We start from the raw sequence: 21,649 nt of genomic DNA, 5'->3' as shown, positions 1-21,649 counted from the left end.
AGACTGCATCTTGGAAAATTTGGACATTCTCAGAAGTTAAAAACTTCTTTGGATTATTTCTGTATTTTTCCTTTGAGTTCCTTTGAAGACAGCTATTCATAGCTCATTTAATGAATGAGCACAAACAGGCCCTATGCTACTAATAAAGATAGTCCTTGCACTCGAAAGAATTTGTGGTTTAGAATAGCCCTTCTAATGAGGGTAATGCCCATCCTCCCCCCGCAGAGAACTAAGCCCTAAGACAAATTGTATATGATAAATTCTCTCTGATACCTCTAGAATGGTACTAACTATATACCTGAGGAGAATTGAAAAAAGTGTTTCTCCCAATTCCTAGTATAAGTGGTATGATAAAGGCACATACAAAAGAAGGGCATCAAACTCAGTCTAAGAATGGAGTTTTTCAAGAAAAGCCTAGAGGTGGTAATCCCTAAGGTTTTTGATGAGAGTCTTCACAGATTTAAAAGAAGAGAGGATAGGGTGTCTTGAGAAGGAAGAACATGTGCAAAGACACAAAGGTACACAAAGATCATGGTTGCTCAATGTTGGCAAGGGGTTTCATATGACTGGAGCATAGGTTGCAAAGGCAGGATGGGAGATAGAGAAGAAGGAAGAAATGAGATCACGTAGGAATTTTGTCTTAATTGAAATGGTGAGTATTTGGAGGATGTTAAACATTGGAGAAACAATAGTTGAGAAGGATTATTCTGACATCAACATGGAGGAACACTGGAGGGCATGACATTTTAATAAAGCAGGGAGACTGATTCAGAAGCTCTTACAAAAATGGAAACACAACTGGATGAACGCCTATTCAAAGGCATTGTTGAAAGAGTATGTAGGTTAGTTATTGCTGTGTGACAAAGTTACAAAGTTACAAAACTAGTAAATAGAAAAACTGAAATCCAAACCCTTGCAGCCTGATTCCAGAAACTTGAGTGTTTAACCCCTAGGGGACAAGGGTGAAGAGTCAAAACACATGCAATGGGGAAAGGACAAATTGCTCAGAGTCCCCTCATAGGGGGTCTCCTCCTGGTGGTCTCTGGCCTAGCACCACTGGGAGCAAGGCCTGCCTCCTAGTCCCCATCCAAATGCCCCCCGTTATGCCCCCACCTTCTCTAAAGCCCAGGAGGGAGGGGGCATTGGTTTTTCCATCACCCATAGTCTCAGGCTTAGGTAAGACTCGGGCCTGCCAGAGGACATAGTATTTCCAAGTAAGTGACTTTGCCCGCAATGAAAACAGCCTTTTTTCAATATTGTGCAGGCATCTCAGCTTCTCGTTATTGTGACTCTTCTCAGTCCAGTATATGATTTAGGATCTCCCCATTAAAGTGCATTTCTTAAAAGAAGAGCAAGTTTAAACAAAACAAAACTCTTGATAGATTTAAAACAACAATTTGTCCAGTATGAACACCTGTTTTCACAATGGACCTGAGTTGAGCATAGTGTAAACCAGGGTCAGGAAACTTTTTCTGTAAAGGATCAAATAGTGACTATTTTAGGCTTTATGGGCTAGACAGTCTGTCACAACCACTATGCCATTGTATAATTCTATATCACATTGCACAGTATAAAAATGAATGGGTAGGGGCATCTGGCTGGTTCAGTCAGAACAGCACACAATCCTTGACTTTGGGGTTGTGAGTTCAAGCCCCACATTGGTGTAGAGATTACTAAAAAATAAACTTTAAAAATATATATTATTTTAAAAATGGGTATGCTTGTGTTCCACCAAGCTTTATGGACACCAAAATACAAGTTTCATATAATCTTAATGTATCATGAAATATTCACTTTTTTTACCCCAACCATTTAAATATGTAACACCCAATCTTAACTCTCTGGCCATAAAAAACCAGGTGGCAGGTTGGATTTGGTTCCCTCACCATCCCTCCCTGATGTAAACTAACCCTCTTAAATCTGAAAGGTGAAAACGATTAAAAATTGAAAACATCTATCAATGTTAACAAGCTTGCTGAGTGATGCATTAGTCAAAGGGAGAAAAGGGTATCAGTGGATGATAGAAAACCAATAGGTTTTTTTAAGGACAAAAATTTTAACTGTCCTAGGGGGTCAACTTGGAGTAAGAAAATTTTGTTTTTTAATAAACTGAAATATTTGGGATTGATTTTGGTCTCTATCAACACATTATGTAAGAGGGTATTGGTCATCTCTACTAGTGGAGGGGGAAAAATCGAGTGAAAGCTAAGACCTGAAAATGAGCAGGCAGGGCAAAGATAAATGTCTCCATGGGAGTTCACAAGACTTTGTCCCGGACAGTCAACGTCCAATTAAAAACAGCTTTTTAAAATTCAACAAAAGGAATGTAAGTCTTCCTCGTAATACTCAATAAATAACGTTTAAAATTAAAATAGCAATAAAATATTATTTAGTAATATAATGGTAAATAATCAAAGAAACAAAACCCGAAAAAGCTGAATGTATTTGCCTCCCGGGAAAGAATTGGTGAGGTTGGTGAATTGTCTTTCGTTATTAGTATATAACACTTTAAATTGTGTATATGTGGTACTTTCAGGCAAATTTTAAAAGTTTAAATTTAAGAAAAATTAAACGCACGAGGAAGAACGCCGTTGCTATGGCAGCCCGACGTCCCGAGATCCCCTTTGTTCTTCGGGAGTTCAACTCCCAACCCGCCCCGCTGCAAGCTAGATGTCGGACCCACCCCTTCCAGGTCTCTGGCAGGCGGATCCACAGGGGGCGGAGCGCGAGCCGAAGCCCCGCCCCCCAGCGTAAGGAGCCGCGCTTCCGACCGCGTTGCTCCACTCAAAGTGGCACCACTCACTGCTCCAGCTGGCGGCGCCTGGCCCGAGCTTCGCGCGGGTCGGAGCTCCGCCCCCTGCAGTAGAGCGTGTGCCGTCATTTCCGGCTTCTCTTACCTCCGGTCCCGGGCGTGAGCTGTGAGGGATTAGCGTGTGTGCCGAACTCCACGGAACCATGGTGAGTCTGGCCCCGCTAGCCCTGTCTAAGCCCCACCACGTCCCGCCGTGCCCTGCCGCCTCGCTGTCCCCTCTGTTTTCCCTTTGCCACGGACTCCTTGTGTCTGTCTCTCCTTAGGCCGCCGCACATGGCGCGGGCCGCGGCGTGTGGCCTGCGCCGGGCCCGCGGGTGAAGCCCTCCATGCCTAGCAGGGGGAGGGGCGGGCCCCCATGCCAGCGTCTTGGGCCTACTAGGCCTCTCCCAGTACCAGAACCCGGGGCCCGGGGCTCAACCCAAGCGAAGAAATTTCTAGTGCCCCGGGCGGGTCGGCGCGGCAGGCCGCGCCCTCTCTTGGGGAGGAGCCTATGGCGACCGGGCTGGAGGGACCGGACGGTGAAGATGGAGGCGGGTCGACCGCGTTGCCTCGTCCACTGGGCGGTTGTTGAGCTAGTGGCTTACAACTCTTGCCTGCCTTATGCTTAGCTTAAAACCATTTTAAGTCTTGGGGCGCCTGGGTGGCTCAGTCGGTTGAGCGGCCGACTTCAGCTCAGGTCACGATCTCGCGGCCCGTGAGTTCGAGGCCCGCGTCGGGCTCTGTGCTGACAGCCAGAGCCTGGAGCCTGTTTCAGATTCTGTGTTTCCCTCTCTCTGACCCTCCCCTGTTCATGCTCTGTCTCTCCCTGTCTCAAAAATAAATAAAACGTTAAAAAAAAAATTTAAAAAACCATTTTAAGTCTTGCCATATTTAACAGTTTCTTTGGTATAGAATTTTTACTCGCAGAGCCCTAGTAGATCCCAAAAGCAAGGTCGTCTTGCCGTGCAGCTTGCATAAGTCCCTCACTCCCCCCTTAAGTAAATGCCCCAGTGATGGAGAACGTCACTGTTTTGAAAAAGTATGTTGTGCTGTAAATTAAACTTGTCTTTAATATCTGCATATTTTATCTCCATGCATCTGAATATACTTGTTAAATATTGGTATTCAAACTGATTGTTAATTTTCCTTTTTAGGCGTCCCTTTCCCTCGCACCCGTTAACATCTTCAAGGCTGGAGCTGATGAAGAGAGAGCAGAGACCGCTCGGCTGGTAAGCCTTGTTCTCCCATTCTTTTAAAGATTCGATTGTACTTTTTGAATTTTAAGATTGTAAAATTGATTCTTACCTTCAATCTCTGATTTTTACTCCAGTCCTCTTTTATTGGTGCCATCGCTATTGGAGACTTGGTAAAGAGCACCTTGGGACCTAAGGGCATGGTAAGGAAAACTAGGAATTTTTATGTTTTGATATTGTTTTAGAGCCGTTGGTGGAAATACAGTTAATAACTCAATTTGGGGGGGTGCTTTTTAATGTTGGAAAGTTCACTCTTACTTACACACGTAAGATGTGGATATATTCTTCTTGCTAAAAATGAAAACAGTGCTTATAAAGCTAAAGTTCCCTTGGATCACCATCCTGGATCCTCTCCCCAGTGACAACCACTGTTATATCTGGATGTAAGTCTTCCCAATATATTTATGTAGATTTATCTGTGTGTTATGTGTTTTGTTGCATATATTTTGTTCTATCATAGGCACTACACATGTGTACTTTGTCTGTAGGTAGCTTTTTAAAATTCCTTTCAGCATTAATGTTTAAATTTTATTTATGACCACATTGAGGGACATTTAGTTTGTTTCCATTGTTTTTGCTATTACAATGCTGAGACAACCTTGTTAATATTTCCCTGTTCTAGTGTTTTTAGGGGTAGACACCAAGATTTGCTTATGGAGTGTATGCATTGAAAAATTTGAATGGATACTGCCAAATAGCCATCCAGAGTATTTATACATCAACAGTATATGAGAATACGGGTTGATCCATGCATTTTTCCAGATATATTTATATTTTGAACCACATATTTATTATTTATTCCTTTTAGGATAAAATTCTATTAAGCAGTGGACGAGATGCCTCTCTCATGGTAACCAATGATGGTGCAACTATTCTAAAAAACATTGGTGTGGACAACCCAGCAGCTAAAGTTTTAGTTGGTGAGTATGAGGATGATAAGGTTTCATTAATATTTTGAAACACATTTTTAAATAGGTTGTGTTGATGAACTATACTTGTGATTAATTGATGTCTACTTTTTAATTGTTATCATTATTACAAGCTTCTAGAGTACCATGCATTTATTAATGATAAAACATTTCAGACTGAGAATTTCCAGGGTTTGTCAGGTGAGGAAACCTAGATAAGTGAGATTCAGATTGGTGGTGGGTATGTTTAGAGAATTAGGTAAGCTATGGAGAAGTAATTTAGAATGCAGAATCTCATAAGAATGAGCTAGTAACTATAGCTTCCTTTTTGTAGATATGTCAAGGGTTCAAGATGATGAAGTTGGTGATGGCACTACCTCTGTTACTGTGTTAGCAGCAGAATTGCTAAGGGTAAGAATATCTGAGCAACTTCAATCTCCTTTTATTGTTTTTTGCTCTTGGACCGGAAGTCATTGGGTCCTGCTTCAGGCTTCAGTTTATTTGTTTTGAGAGAGCGTGCATGCACATGAGCAAGGGGGGAGGGAGAGAGAGAATCGCAAGCAGGCTCTGGTGACAGAGCAGAGCCCAAAGTGGGGCTCAGTCCCATGAACCAGGAGATTATGACCTGAGCTGAAATCAAGAGTTAGATGCTTAACTGACTGAGCTACCCAGGAACCCTTTATGTCTTTACTGTTGTGAATGTTTTCTGCTCTTTATTAATAGGAAGCAGAATCTTTAATTGCAAAAAAGATTCACCCACAGACCATCATTGCTGGTTGGAGAGAAGCCACAAAGGCAGCAAGACAGGCTCTGTTGAATTCTGCAGTTGATCATGGGTTGGTATACCAAAATAATGCTATTTTTAAGTATTTAACATTTCTTAGTTTGTCTATTTTTTTTATTTTTTATTTTTTTTAAATTTTTTTTTAACGTTTATTTATTTTTGAGACAGAGAGAGACAGAGCATGAACAGGGGAGGGGCAGAGAGAGAGGGAGACACAGAATCTGAAACAGGCTCCAGGCTCTGAACTGTCAGCACAGAGCCCGATGTGGGGCTCGAACTCACGGACTGTGAGATCATGACCTGAGCCGAAGTCGGACGCTTAACCGACCAAGCCACCCAGGCGCCCCGTTAGTTTGTTTAGTTTTGAGAGATTTAGAGAATCTTACAAGCAGGCTCCATGCTTGGCACTGAGCCTGACTCAGGGCTCAGTCTCATGACTGTGAAGTCATGACCAGAGCCAAAGTCAGGAGTCAGATGTTTAACTGACTGAGCCACCCAGGTGCCCCTTAACATTCTTTTCAAAATATGCTCCATACAGAAAGTCTGGAGAATAAAAGCATTTACAAACATAACCCTGTTGCCTCATCCTGCCCTGATAACAAAACAAACCCTCCATGTTACACTTCACATACAGGCTGGGTTTCCAGTTTCCTGTGTATATAATCACACAACACACAGAAACAAATAGTATTGTGTAGAGAATTTTACAGCTTCTAACTTAGTTGAATAATAAGGATATTTCTGAGTGTTAGTATTTTCTGCATTATTAGTTTTAATAGAGGTATGCATTTGATTATAGTATAATTTATCTATTTGTGTTTGGAAATCTGTGTTTTGATTGATAATTTTTAGCTTTATAGTAATGTGACAAATCTCTTTCCTAAAAAAATGTTTCAAGAAGTATAATTGGTGAGTCCAAAGGTATATGTGTATTTTAAGGCATTTTTATTTACCAGTAACTCTCTAGAAAACATTAATTCTTACTCCCAATATCTGTATAGCAATACCTATTTTTCCATGCTCTTGGAGCATTTGCTATTTTTTTGTTGGCTTATTTGTTTTTTGGTATTTTGCCAGATAGGTGGGAAATAGTAACTTTTAATTTCTCATTTCTTGATTATTGGTGGTGAGCTCTAATTCTTTTTCTGTGGCTTAGAGCCCTGACTGGGGTGAAATGATCTACTGACACCTATTTGGATAAATTTCAAAAAGAAAAATAGGATTGATATCTTTGGAGAAGCATTTTAAGAACAGGCATGAGTCTTCTGTTTTTTTGTTTTTTGTTTTTTTAGTTCTGACGAAGTTAAGTTCCGTCAGGATTTAATGAACATTGCAGGAACAACATTATCCTCAAAACTTCTTACTCATCACAAAGACCACTTTACTCAGTTAGCTGTAGAAGCTGTTCTCAGACTGAAAGGCTCTGGTAATTTGGAGGCAATTCATGTCATCAAGAAGCTAGGAGGAAGTCTGGCAGATTCCTATTTAGATGAAGGTATGTATATGTTAAATATGGGAAAACAAGGTTTGATCAGATGTTGAGGGCTAAATAGCGAATCCTGTTTTTAGCTAGTCAGGACTAGTGACACTTCACAAAGCCAGAAAACTTGTCTTTAAGAATACAAATACATTTTTGTCATTCTGATCCATTTATTATGTGTAACTATGTGCTTCATCTCACTCCATCCCAGCATTTCTTTGATAATCTCTAGGTTTTACTTATGCCAAGAAGTTATTACTTGCAGTGTCTAATAAAGAGAAATTGTAGTCTTAGTAGAAATCAGCTGCTCTGAAATAGCACTTTTTCCAGGAAGGGTTTGTGTTAAGTCATATCATTTAGTTGGTGTAGGTATTGAGGGTATAGTTGCTGGTGTTTTTTAAAGTGATACAGAAGTCTTAGCAATTGCTGTTTTCTTATTAATAGTGTATTTTGTTCTTAGAGGATGAATTTTTCAAAACATCTTTACATTGTATTTACTTCACAAAATGACTTCTGGAGTGGAATGTGTAGGCGTTCTCTTCTATAGAGGAGAAACAGGAACAAGTTGTGTTTTACCAGTGATTCGTACTTCATTTATAGGTCATTTGTATTTCAAGGCAGTAACAATTCTGAAAATACTCTGTGTTGAATTTATCTATGAGGGCTGTGTAGCATTTCTAAAAGAGGCTAGTGGGTAGGTAAGGATAATGAAAACAAAGATAGCTACCATTTCTGAATGCTACATTCTTGAATGTTCTGTGCCAAGCATTCTAATAGGAATTTAACTTAAAATTTTATTTATCCCTCATTATGTTGTTGATCCAGTGATTGAGAATTAGGTTCATCTTAATAGGGTGGAAAACCCAACATGAAAATGGAAAAGGTAAAAGTTATGTATGCCTCTAAAAGAAGCTTGGAGAAAGAGTTCCAAATCATCAGGCCTCTAGGCTGGAAACGAGCATCTGTGCCACTGGTGATACTCCTGTTTTACAGATGACTAGCTAAGGTTGATTAATTTGTCCAAGAGTCTGTACATAGCCTGTAAGCAGCATGAGTATGATTGGGGCAGGTTTGTCTGACTCCATTATACATGACTTTTTCATTTTCTTAACCGGCTTCAGTGCTTCAAAAAGTTCAGTAATCTCTAGGAATACCTTGTTTTTCTGAATCCTCAGTTTTTCTGTTGTGTTGGCTTTAAAGGAATGAAAGTGGATTTATTAGCATTATGTTGTAATCCACATCTGCATATTTTGTATATTTTGTGGAACAAAAGTTTCAAAATACTGTGTTTATTCTTAAAGTTTGTGCTGTACTCTTACATTTCCACCTGCTAAGTTGATTTTTATGATCACTGCTTTAATGGAATGCTTTATAGGTTCTAGGAGCTTGAAGAATTGGACTCAAATGTGTTCTTTGAAAGTAATTTGATAAAGCAGACATCTATAGAAGATTTATCAATATAGCTTTCAAGTATTTAATATAGTATTCTGTATTGTAGGCTTTCTGTTGGATAAAAAAATTGGAGTAAATCAACCAAAGCGAATTGAAAATGCTAAAATTCTTATTGCAAACACGGGTATGGATACAGATAAAATAAAGGTATGTTAACTACATTTCTTGGAATTCTAATTGTTAGCTGCTTTATAAACTCAGGCTGAGAATCACTTGCACTTAAAAAAAAACCTAGAATATATATGAATGTATCCAAATACATAATTTCAGTGTATTTATGTGAAAATGTTTATGTTGAGACTCTTAAGTGTTGTTTTTATGCTTTCCTTTGTTTTAGATATTTGGTTCCAGGGTAAGAGTTGATTCTACAGCAAAAGTGGCTGAAATAGAACATGCAGAAAAGGAAAAAATGAAGGAGAAAGTTGAACGTATTCTTAAGCATGGAATAAATTGCTTTATTAACAGGTCCGTATGTGGTTTTGCTAACAATAGTTATAATAATGTAATACATGATTTATGTCTTTGAAGGCTTATGGAAATACTTAATATGGAATTAGTGACTTGTTATTTAGAAACGTGTTTTTTCTGAATATAATTAGAATTTTATGGCAAGGCACTTGTATTATTATGATTTTGGTGATGTTTTATGTTAATACACTTTACCAAACCTTTTTTTATTAATAACAAAATAGTTAAAAAAAAAAAAAAAAGTTTTTTGATGTTTGTTTATTTTTGAGAGAGACAGAGACAGAATGCGAGTGGGTTGGGACAGAGACAGAGGGAGGCGCAGAATCAGAAGCAACCTCCAGGCTCCTAGCTGTCAGCACAGAGCCTGACGCGAGGTTTGAACTCACGAGCTGTGAGATCATGACCGGAACCGAAGTCGGACGCTCAACCGACTGAGCCACCCAGGCACCCCACAAAGTAGTTTTTTGATTTGACAGTTACAGTTTTAGAGTTTTGGACTAATTGTGTGTGTGTGTGATATATATATCTGGTGGAGAGGTTCAATTCCCATATCAAATGATGAGAGTTTGAAGTGGCAAAAAATTAATACCAAAGAAAACAAGAATGAAGAGATCAAGTTTTAGATAAGGATTTTGTCTTGTGTTTTTTAAAATCATTTATTTTGATTTTTTTTAATGTTTATCTTTGAAAGAGAGCACAAGCAGGGGAGGGGCAGAGAGAGGGAGACACAGAATCCAAAGCAGGCTCCAGGCTCCAGGCTCCAAGCTGTCTTCACAGAACCCGATCAGGGCTCGAACTCACGAACCATGAGAGAGTGACATGAGCTGAAGTTGGATGCTTAACCGAGTGAGCCACCCAGGCACCCTAAAGTTTGTTTTTGAGAGAGTGTATGCTTGTGCACAAGTAAGGTAGGGAGGGACAGAGAGAGAGGAGACAGAATTCCAAGCAGTCTCCATGCTGAGAGTCTGATGCGGGGCTTGAACTCATGAACTGTGAGATCATAACCTGAGCTGAAGTCAAGAGTCAGACACTTAACTGAGTCACTCAGGCACCTGTTTTCTTTAATTTCTGTGAAAAAGTATGTGTATGCTTCTTCTGTGTATTCTTTTTTTTTCAAAGTTTATTTATTTTGAGAGAGCATGCACGCAGGGAAGGGGCAAGGTGGGGGAGAGAATCCCAAGTAGGCTTAGTGCTATCAGCAGAGTCCAAGGTGGAGCTTAAACCCACGAACTGTGAGGTCATGACCTGAGCTGAAATCAAGAGTTGAATGCTTAACTGACTGAGTCACCCAGGCGCCTTTCCCCATGTTTCTTAATTGTTAGTGTCTAAGGCATTTTTGGGTTTTTTTTTTCCCCCACAAAGGCAATGGAAATTTTTTTTCAGTAAAACTAGAAAAGAGTCAATAAAAAGTCACAACACTATCCACTCCAGTGGTCTGAGGCAGCGTAAAATGGAATCAGGTGTCAGGCACTCCGGGCCCTGTAGCTTGCTTCCATGGCTCTCAGACCAGCTTCCATCTTTGGGGCCCTGATGTTATAGGGCCGAACATGTAGGATCCAGTAGTAGTGAGGGCCATTTCCTGGCAAGGCCTAGAGGCAAGAACTCTAGACTGGAGTTTTGGCAAGGAGTCCTCTATTCTCTTCCAGGTTCAGGGGGCCTAAAACCACTGCTTTGAATTCAGTTTACTCATTCCCACCTCAGGGCCTCTAATGTACCTAATTTTCCCTCTGGTTGGCTCCCTTGGATTGTTTTAAATGGTGAAAATGCCAAGAGGAACAACATGTTTCTGTCAGTGAACTTTGGTTAACTTTGACAGTTAATATTTGATGAAAAATAATTGTTCTAGGCCAGATGTTTGTGGGCTTCTTTTGTTTGTTTTAATGTTTATTTATATTGTTAGAGCATGTGCAAGGGAGACAGAATCCCAAGCAGGCGCCATGCCACTAGCACAGAGCCCCATGCTGGGCTTGATCTCACAAATGTGAGATCATGACCTGAGTCCAAATGAAGAGTCAGATGTTTAACCCACTGAGCCACCCAGGCATGCTTGTGGGCTTTTTAAAAAGAAGTTTGTAAACTGTGTGATCTGTGAATCTGAGAACATGCATTTTGCCTAACAGTGCTTTATAATAATTATTTTTAAAACTTTTTTTAGCCTTTTTTTTTTAATTAAGTTTCAAACTTTTAAACATGTCCTTTTTATACTCCTGATAGAAAAATAATACCCCATTGGGGCACCTGAGTGGCTCAGTTGGTTAAGGGCCTGGCTCTTGGTTTCAGCTTGAGTGGTGATCTCACATATTATGAATTCGAGCCCCACATTGGGCTCTGCGCTGACAGTGTGGAGCCTGCTTGAGATTCTCTCTCCCCTCTCTCTCCCCTCTGCCTCTACCCCGCTTGTGCACCCTCTCTCTCTCAAAACAAACTTTAAAAAAAATCTCGTTTTGGAAAATAGAAACGTATAAAGAAGGAACAGAGTCTAGGGTCTGACCTTCCTGAAATTCTTTTATTAAGCTGATCTGTGTGTGTAGTGTTCTAGCTTCAGTTTTTCACTTACGATGGCATGCTGTAAACTTTTGTAACTTGGTTTTTTTTTTTTTTTTTCAGTCTAATATATTTTTAAAATTACAAAGTTCTCATAACTGGTAAATTGTGATCTGCACAAACACTCCCCAGTGGACATTAAGGTCGTTGGCAGGTTTTGCTGTTCTGTAAAAATTTTTTACAAATATCATCATTAAAATCTTTTAACGTTTATTTTTTTTTGAGAGACAGAGCATGAGAGGGGGAGAGGCAGAGAGGGAGACACAGAATCCGAAGCAGGCTCCAGGCTCTGAGCTGTCAGTGCAGAGCCTGATGCGGGGCTCGAACCCACGAACTGTGAGATCATGACCTGAGCTGAAGTCAGGTGCTTAACTGACTGAACCACCTGGCACCCCAAAATCTTTTAATATCTAAATTTATTTTCCTATTGTAGAGCCTCAGGAGTGGAATTAAAGCATGTGAACATTGACGTGGGGTTTTTTTGTTTTTAAGTTTTTTTTTTAATGCTTATTTATTTTTGAGAGAGAGGGAGGGAAAAAGGGCAGGCAGAGAGAGAGGGAGACACAGAATGTGAAGCAGTCTCTAGGCTCCCAGCTGTCAGCACAGAACCCAATGTGGGGCTCAAACTCAGGAACTGTGAGATCAATGACCTGAGCCGAAGTCGGATACTTAACTGACCCCTGACGTGGTTTTTGATGCATTTTTTGCTACATTACTTTTCAGAATTATGGGTCTAGTTTATCCTATTAGTTAACAATATAAAATACCTGTTTTCAGTACTAGCATGAATGCACTAAGTTTTGTAATTTATAAATTATTGCATACGGAAGATATGGTAAAATTTGTATTGGTGAGGTAAAAATGGTTCCATGTTTTTTAGTCTGTTGAATTTTAGACTTGTGAAATAACAATTTTGAACAATATTTTTATTTTATTTATAGGCAGTTAATTTATAATTATCCTGAACAGCTCTTTGGTGCTGCTGGTGTTATGGCTATTGAACATGCAGATTTTGCAGGTGTGGAACGCTTAGCTCTTGTCACAGGTATGGGAAAAAGGCATTAATTTCTTTTTTCTTTCTTTATTTTATTTATTTTTTTAAGTTTATTTTGATAAAGGGAGAGAGGCAGAGAGAAAATCCCAAACAGGCTCCGTGAGGTCAGTGTAGAGCACGATGCAGGTCTTGATCTCACAACCCTTGAGATCATGACCTGAGCAAAAAGGAAGAGCTTAACCAACTGAGCCACCCAGGCGCCCTAAAAGGCATTAATTTCCAACAAACACTAATCGCTCTTGGATTTATTAAATGTTAGTGTATGGAACTTATTGCTGAGAGTACAAAGAAGTACCTTTAGGGGGCTTAGAAAATAAACCATTATTCTGAAATCTGATTTATGGTTTTTTGACATCTTTAGTTATGTTATTTTACTATATACCAAATTATATGCTAGGTTTTCCCTCTCCTTTTTTGTTACATTGTTTTAAAGATACTAGATCTTTTCTCACAAACCCACAGGACCATTGTTCTATACCTAAAGAAATAAAAACTTAAAAAAGGAGTGTTTGGTTTTATCTAGTTTATTTTTAGTGGTGAGTAGTCCAATGCTTTGTGCCCTCTGTGGTAGTAAGTTACCATAATAACCTTTATTGAACACTTAACTATATATATGTCAGAGAGTGGGTCAAGTGCTTGCACACTGTTTTTGTTAATTCATTTAAATTTGTGGGTAATCAATGTTGAACTAAGTGTGAAAACAATTCAGCAATGAATAACGAAAAGTTTCGTATACTCTAATATGCTTCGGTAGAGGTATGAGTTTCATAATCCCAGTTGTGTGGAATAAAAATATATTTATCAGTAAGATCACATCTACATCAGAATGACAGAGTGTAATTTGTTTATGTTGGGGTAATAGTTTTTAAAGTAACCTTAAAGACGTAAGTGTAGCAACCTTTATTCTCTAATTTTTAGGCCCTTGAAAATAAATGAGTATGTTGGAAAGGTGGTTTGGGATCTGGCAATGAGAATTTAAGGAGAGGGGTTTGAGATGTAAAGGCACTAGGAATGTTGAATTTTCAAGTGCCATGAGTATTAGAAATAAAAGTATACTAACTATTGTAAAGGGTAGTATTGGTTTCATGTCAGAGTAACTTCTTCAACCATTTTTAATAATTTTGAGAAGTGTGGTCTTCTGACCTAAAAAAAGACTTTTTTCTTTCATTAGTTACTTTGAAATGGGTTTATTCTTTCTTTAATTACTTTGAAATAGGTTTACTTTAAAGTTCTTTAAGAGCAATTACATACTTGATGCTTAAGATAATAAAATTTAGGGTGTAATTCCTCCTTTAAGATAACAAAATTAAAGATACGCCCTAAGAATTAAATGTGAATGATAGCACATTCATAGGATAAGTTGATCTCATAAGGACTTGATACATGAAATTGCCACATACACTCAGAGGAAAATTGACTGCACCAAGCACACCCAACTGCAAAGTTGATCTTACCCCGTTGGTGCCTCCTATCTTTAGCTTACTTGTTTTTAAGATGTGTGAAATTGGTTCTCGTAAACGTCAAGGATACACATACATGTTTTTTCTAAGCCGGTATAGAGAAATTAGTGAATTTAAGATAAGTGAAAATTCTCATAAGCCAAATTAGTCTCATTTTGGGGATGTGATGTCCCAAATGTATTGTGTCTCACATCTAGAACACAAAGCAGTCTCAGGAATTTGCCAATCAAAAGTCAAAAGAACTTCAGCTGTACGGATGAGTATAAATCAGTATAAAAATGACCCAGAGTCTTTTTCTATAATTTTTTTTGTAAAATAGATATAAAGCATCCATTATTCTGAGTTACAGTAAAAAAGTAGGAAAAGAGGGGTTGGTTGATGGTAGAGGAAATCTACTTTATTAGATGAGAGTAGTGAGGTAGAGAAAGGGATTTTAAAATGGAAGTTTAACTTTTGCCTAATTAACGAGGAAAGGAAATGGCTGAACTTTTCAGTTTACACCATGGAAGATGGAGGGAAAATAGGAATAGAAATAAGACCTAGGAGTAAAGTAAAAATTTTTTTGACATCTCATTAGGTTTGCTCTGGGAAATTTTCAGTATACGTTTTCCCTTTTTCTAGGCTTTCTGAGATTGTAGTTACTGTAATGATTAGCAGGTATCAGGTGCTCCTTTAAGCAGTTTCTAAGGTTTACATCTGTTGACATAGTAGAATTAGTCAAATATTCTTATGTTTTGAGAAATTGGATCATAAGGGTACTGGTTTTCTAGACAGGATTCAAAAGGGAATCTGTATTCTACAGTGTGCTGCACATATAGGTCTAAAGAGACTGCTTGGATTTGAATTCCACTTTACTGTATTTGTTAGTGCTACGTAATCTTGAACAAGAAACTAAATATCTCTCTGCCTTGATTTTAGTATTTCCTAACAGTATCTCTGAGGGTTGTAAAGATTAAATAGATTATGTGAAGTGCTTCAAAGTGCTTGCAATGTAGTAAGCAGTCAACTTTAAAAATGTCAGTTCATTAGTTCTTACTGGAAAACAGATTTTTAAATGCGTTGTGCATTTAATTAATGTGTATTTATGTTCATAGGTGGTGAAATTGCTTCTACCTTTGACCACCCAGAACTAGTGAAGCTTGGAAGTTGTAAGCTTATTGAGGAAGTCATGATTGGAGAAGATAAACTGATCCACTTTTCTGGGGTAGCACTTGGTGAGTGATTATATAGATCCTGATTTAGGTTCCTAAAGGTTTGATAGACTCTGTTGAAGTTAAAAGAAGTAGTTACTGTATTTACTAGAATATGATGTGTCTTAATTCTTGAGAGGCATGATGTATATTAATCTCAGTTTCTTTTGAGATAAGCCTCATGTTAATCTTGCCTTTGTGAACAGTATATTCAACATGATTGTTTTCTAGGTACCTTAGAACTACTGTGAACATGGATTATTAGCAAAAAGAATGTACAACAGCAGAGGACATGTCCGCTTTTAAAACCAAAGAATAATTATAACCAATATCTACATAAAGATTAGAAGGCAAACTTGTTTTTTATAACTAAGTGTTCACTGTGACCTAAGAATCTTATCTTTTAACTTTAGGTGAAGCTTGTACCATTGTTCTGCGTGGTGCCACTCAACAAATTTTAGATGAAGCAGAAAGATCTTTGCATGATGCTCTCTGTGTTCTTGCCCAAACTGTGAAGGATTCTAGAACAGTTTATGGAGGAGGTAAGCGTTTTAAAAATACTGAACGTGGTTTATTCAAGTATAGTAATGGTTTTGGCTTTAATGATTTTTAGAAAGCTTATATGTAGTACTTTTGAGTTTAATTTTAAAATGTTTGATGTATCTTAAGGGAAATCAGTAATTCAGGGTCTTGGAGATTAAATAAAATATGTAATTGGAATTTAATTTTAATCTGCAGGCTGTTCCGAGATGCTGATGGCTCATGCTGTGACACAGCTTGCCAGTAGAACACCAGGCAAAGAAGCTGTTGCAATGGAGTCTTATGCTAAAGCACTGAGAATGGTAAGTTGATAAAGAGATCTGAACTCCCATTTTGTGAGTATTGATGGTTTTTTAAATGAATACATTTTCCTATTGTAGACATGTTTGCCTTTTTGGCATTAAGAAAACTGGTTCACGCCACTTAAGTTTGATTCTGGAGTTTATCTTTTTTATGAGCAGTAATTAAAAGGAACAATTTTACATGGTTTCTAAATGTATAATTTTAAAAAGGTGTCCTAGTTAGAAGTAAATCCACTTTCTTATAGAATATTTGCTATTTGTCTTACCTTGTAGTTGCCAACTATCATCGCCGATAACGCAGGCTATGACAGTGCAGATCTCGTGGCGCAGCTCCGAGCTGCCCATAGTGAAGGCAATACAACTGCTGGACTGGGTAAGAAATTGCATGAAACCTTGTAGTAATTTTGGTAGTAACTTTACCAAGTTATTCTTTTTTTCTTTAAGCTGAATTCTCATAATAACCATAAAAAAGTTTCCTGTGGCCCTTGCCTCTGTAATTGTTACATATTTTAGGAAAATGTTTAACTTCATATTCTCAACACTGCCAGAACTGTTTTTCCATAAAGGGTATAAAACTAATTAGAAGATTTGTAACTAGTTTATTATGACTGTGAGATTGAAATACATAAACAGTACGAATATTTTCAAATAAGTATAAACATAATGTTAAGTTTATTATAGTATAATCAACATTCAATTTTAATCTCCTAGGAAACTTACTATGAGACATTCTTGAGTGTGGATCTTTGATACATAGATAAAAGTGGCCAAAAGGGCAGATTTTAATTCAAATTGAAAAATTTCCCAATGAACTGTCCAAGACAGGAATAGTAAGAGGGTAGATAATCCTGGCACTGCAGAAGAGAGGTAATGAAAATGATCTGTCAGAAGGTGAAGTAGGGATTCTCACAAGAAGAAAAGTAGATGACTTCTAAATTCTCTTCCAGTTTTAGGAATCCATGGTAGGGGCACCTGGCTGGCTCAGTTGGTAGAGCATGTGACTCTTGATCTCAGGGTTGTGAGTTCGAGCCCCGCATTGGGTGTAGATTACTTCTAAAAATTGAAATCTTAAAAGAAAAAAGAATCCATGGTAATTAGTGATAAGCACATCTTATGTGTAGTAATTTTACTTTTGTTTTTATTTTTTACTATTATTTTGAGAGGGAGAGAATCCCAAGCAGGCCCCATGCTGTCAGCACAGAGCCCAGCATGGAGCTCAGTCCCACGAACCATGAGATCATGACCTGAGCTGAAAGCAAGAGTTGGAGGCTTAACTGACTAAGTCACTGCTCCCTGCAGTAATTTTACACATGTACGTACATATACACACGTGTATATATATGTACATAGATAAAGATAGGTGATTGAGGGGCGCCTGGGTGGCTCAGTATGTTAAGTGTCAACTCTTGGTTTCAGCTCAGGTCATAAACTTGCAGGTTGTGAGTTCGAGCCCTGTGTCGGGCTCTTTGCTGACATTGTGGAGCCTGCTTGGGATTCTCTCTCTCTCCCTTTCTGTCTGCCCCTCCCCAACTTGCTTTCTGTTTGTCTCTCAAAATAAATGAATAAACTTAAAAAGGTTAAAAAAAACTGATTGAGTGTTCTATATTCATTTTCCATTATTTGACCTAGTTGACCTCCATTAATACAGATGATTGGTAGTTGACCTTTTAATTTTCTCAAAAGCCTTGAGTGATAGGCTGATGAGAATGCTCTAATTAAATTGAGTGGTTGGGTCTTGTGATCTCATTTTTTATAAACATTAATTTTATTTGTTGTAAGTCATTAGAGATATTTTGATAATTTAGTTGCTAAAACTATAGTTTAGGGGTGCCTGGGTGGCTCAGTCGGTTGGGCGACTGACTTCGGGCTCAGGTCACAATGTCACAGTTGGTGAGTTCGAGCCCCACGTCGGGCTCTGTGCTGACAGCTCAGAGCCTGGAGCCTGCTTCAGATTCTGTGTCTCCCCTTCTCTCTGCCCCTCCCTTGCTCACGCTCTGTGTCTCTCTGTCTCTCAATAATAAATAAATGTTTTTTAAAAAAAAACAGCTATAGTTTATTTAGTAAATACTGTGTCTTTTTTCAGATATGAAGGAAGGTACCATTGGAGATATGGCAGCACTGGGTATAACAGAAAGTTTCCAAGTAAAGCGACAAGTTCTTTTGAGTGCAGCTGAAGCAGCAGAGGTGATTCTGCGTGTGGACAACATTATCAAAGCAGCACCAAGGTATTGTAGCACTTTAACACACATTTCTTAGAAAAAAATTGTTTTTTAAAATTATTATTGTTTTTTAATGTTTACTTAGAGAGCGTGCCCACATGAGGGAGGGGCAGAGAGAGAGGGAGAGAATCCCAAATAGGCTCTGCACTGTCAGGGTGCAGCCCAGTGTGGGGCTTGATCCCATGATCTGTGAGATCATAACCAGAGTTGAAATCAAGAGTTGAATGCTCAACCAACTGAGCCACTAGGTGCCCCTCTTACAAAAAAATTAACACAGAAGCAAAAAATAGATAACTGGGTATGTTTGGTAATTGTAGTTGATAGAGCCATTTCTGCCTAACTAAAAGTATTACGCATGTTATTTAAAATCTGTAGTCATAACTCTTAAAGTCAAAAAAGTTCAGGGAGAGAGGGGTACAGGTAACACAGGAGAGCTCTCAGAATTGACATAAAGAGGCAGGCTTGGAAAGGTTAAGAACCATACTGCATGGGGTGAGGGCTGTAGTAGTAAGAATGAATGTCTTTTTACCAGGATGAGTCTGCTATAGTCCTCTATCCTGGGTACACTTTTTCATATAGGTAATCTTAAGTACATGATGTCCAGAGTTCCTTATATGTTCCATTTCAGCAGTTTTTTTAAGGTGTCAAATTTTTTCAGAAACTTATTCATGTAAAAAATGGTTAGCCAGAATATCTTAACTTCTGAAGATTTAGTTAACTTAATTGTTCTTACTAGTAGTTATGAAAATATTAATTTTACCTGTTGAAGTGGTAGTTCATGAAATTGAGAGGGGATGGTGGCCTGCACCAGGAGATAAGAGGTGAGGGCGGTCAGGAGGTGTTGATCATAGATTTTGAAGGTGGAGCCTGCAGAATTTGATGATGGGCTGGATATAAGGTATAAGGAAAAGGAATGAAGGATAATCCAATCCAAGGTTCTTGTTGGGAGAAATAAAGTTTCTCTTATGTGAGTCTCTTGTGAATAGAAGCAGAGAAGTGGGATGGTAGCTAGAGGATGTGTGGGTCTTTACTGTGAATGTTCAGTGCTGTGTGGAGTGATCTCGTAGGGGGAGATGAATGCAGAAGGAGGGAGCAGCCCACTGAGTAGCTGTGAGAAGGAGTGGGAGAATGAGAGGGGGGTGCTGGTTTTAGTTGGAAGCACGGGGAGTTCATCCCTGGGAACAGGAGGGAAGTAGGAACATCATTAGGAAATTGCACCTTAAATGGACTAAGGTTAAGGTACAAGGAATTTCTTTGTGCAGTCGTGCAGCATCCACTTGAGTGCTTTTTTCTATTACATCCCATTACTATTAGAGGAAAGAGTAGAAAGGAGTGATTTGGATGTGGAAAGAAAAGGGGGAAATGGTATTTAAATCTGTGGTGTAGTAGAAGAAGGCCTGGGCTGAAAATAGTTTCTCTGTGGTAGGGAAATGAGCAGTCATTTTGAAATGGAAAGTTGGTGAGGGAAGGAGAAATTGAAAGTTTTGGAAGCTGTGCCAGCAGAGATGGTTGTGCAGTTCTGTTTTCTACTGTCTTTAAGCAGAATGATAACAAAAGGAAACTGGTCTGTAAAGTTTTCCTAATAGGCCACATAATCATGCCCTGCCCTCATAAATCTTTGCGATGACTTGACACCCTCAACCACGTTTGTAATATGTTCCTTGGTATATACCTCATTTGATCTGATACCACTGTTTTAGTGGTTTAAGTGTCTATTAAATTTAGTAGATGTTCTCAGTAATTGCAGTAAAGAAACATGAATAATTTTGTTTAACTCAGCCTTCCCAAACATACTGGTCTGGGGACTCTTCATACCCATTATTAACCAGGGGACTCTTACTCCATTCCAGACCAGTTGCCCTGTGAACTGTCACAGCTTGATAAGTTTCTATATTGACATCTTTTAGCATCCTTTAGTCCTACTCCCATAAGCTTCCAAGGTTGAAAGATTTATTTCCTTATATGGTCCCAGTATACTCTTTCAGTGTTTTTAGACTTTGCTTCTCTGGAATGATTGCTGTGTTTGTCTTTAGAAGCATTGCTTATACAGACAGTAAGTAAAATTCTGTTAGTACCTCTGCCATGCCTCCTTCCTGAGAGATTTGTTTTTTTCTCACCAAAGAATAAAAGTTTAACATCTAAGATGTATATGAAAGGCACTGTTGACATACTTTAGTGAGTTTCCCAGCTTACCTACTGGCATTTGTTTTCATTCGTTTAGAATAGCAAGAAAAATAGAGATTTTTAATCTGGAGGCCCCAAAGTCTTGTCATTCTACATACAACTTGTGGTTAAGAGTACCTGTCTTTGTCTTTGACTAATTTAGTAGTAGAATTTCCTAACGCATTTGCTGAAAACATGCATTAACCTTTTAATGGAGAATATGTATTTGTTAAGTAGGTTGTTGGGATGAGAAATAGAGTATTGCTAAATACCTACAGGTCTTCACGTTCCATAGATTTGTAATGTCCTCTTACTAGTGTAGTAGTAATTGAGGGATATTAATTATGAGGTAGAAACAGCATCTTTGTTACAGAGAATTGGTTATAATGGTTTTAATAAAATTAAGAATTTAGCTGTGTTTGTATTTGCTATAAATCTTTGGTTACAGTCATGCTTTTCATTTTTACCATTGCCTTTTTCTTAAGTGTTTGTTTTATAATCCTTGCAGGAAACGTGTCCCTGATCACCACCCCTGTTAAACATTCCCATGTGCTGTTGAGCTCTGGACCAGGTAGTTCATAGCAAAGTTGTGTTTGAAAGACTTCCACCTATTAAAGAAGACTGTGGTATTGAAGTTTATCTGTGGCTCTTGTATCCTTAAGTTTGGACATTTAACTGACCATCTATTTTAACATGGGTCTAATTTATTTGCTGTTTCATTTTCCATAAAACTCAGTTGATTTAAAAGTTCGTTTCTCATATTGTGCATCAAAATAAAAATTTGAACAATTATCTGTTCTTACCTGTCTTAGTGATTTGTACTCTGTTTTTAATTATTTAATGGGAGCAAATGATTATACTCTGTACAGAGTTGTTCAGCTTAACTAATGATTGGCCTTACATGATTATGAAATAATTATCAAGTCCAAGTCACACATGATAAACATAGGTTAATCTCTTGGTTTTTAATCCTATATAACTTATTAGCCATTTAATTTTGTTTAGTGAAAGTACTCATTTAATTTTGTATAGTCGAAGTAC

At 38.3% G+C, this 21,649-nt stretch overlaps 1 protein-coding gene across 1 annotated transcript; it reads left to right on the top strand.

Annotated features, from left to right (window-relative positions):
- Positions 1 to 2,827: 2,827 nt before the first annotated feature.
- Positions 2,828 to 21,400, top strand: CCT2 (chaperonin containing TCP1 subunit 2). Its single transcript, XM_019455069.2, has 16 exons — positions 2,828 to 2,958; positions 3,946 to 4,020; positions 4,122 to 4,187; positions 4,853 to 4,964; positions 5,287 to 5,363; positions 5,676 to 5,788; positions 7,029 to 7,231; positions 8,715 to 8,815; positions 9,006 to 9,133; positions 12,622 to 12,725; positions 15,289 to 15,408; positions 15,798 to 15,926; positions 16,123 to 16,226; positions 16,500 to 16,599; positions 18,310 to 18,451; positions 21,117 to 21,400. The coding sequence occupies exons 1-16, from the start codon at positions 2,956 to 2,958 to the stop codon at positions 21,145 to 21,147; spliced, it is 1,608 nt and encodes a 535-aa protein (XP_019310614.1). The 5' UTR covers positions 2,828 to 2,955; the 3' UTR covers positions 21,148 to 21,400.
- The last annotated feature ends 249 nt before the right edge of the window (positions 21,401 to 21,649 follow it).

This window comes from Panthera pardus, unplaced genomic scaffold (assembly GCF_024362965.1).
Source record: "Panthera pardus isolate Hobbes unplaced genomic scaffold, ASM2436296v1 HiC_scaffold_6, whole genome shotgun sequence".
In the NCBI taxonomy this organism is placed as follows: Eukaryota; Metazoa; Chordata; class Mammalia; order Carnivora; family Felidae; genus Panthera; species Panthera pardus.
The sequence above is the reverse complement of the archived record's forward strand: the minus strand, read 5'-3'. Positions and strand labels throughout refer to the sequence as shown.

What these genes read in the sequence shown, in the direction of transcription:
- CCT2 (XM_019455069.2), top strand. An exon ending in AGCAGCTAAAGTTTTAGTTG is followed by an intron (nt 4,965 to 5,286) that starts GTGAGTATGAGG and finishes TCCTTTTTGTAG; the next exon opens with ATATGTCAAGGGTTCAAGAT. An exon ending in TAGAACAGTTTATGGAGGAG is followed by an intron (nt 15,927 to 16,122) that starts GTAAGCGTTTTA and finishes TTTAATCTGCAG; the next exon opens with GCTGTTCCGAGATGCTGATG.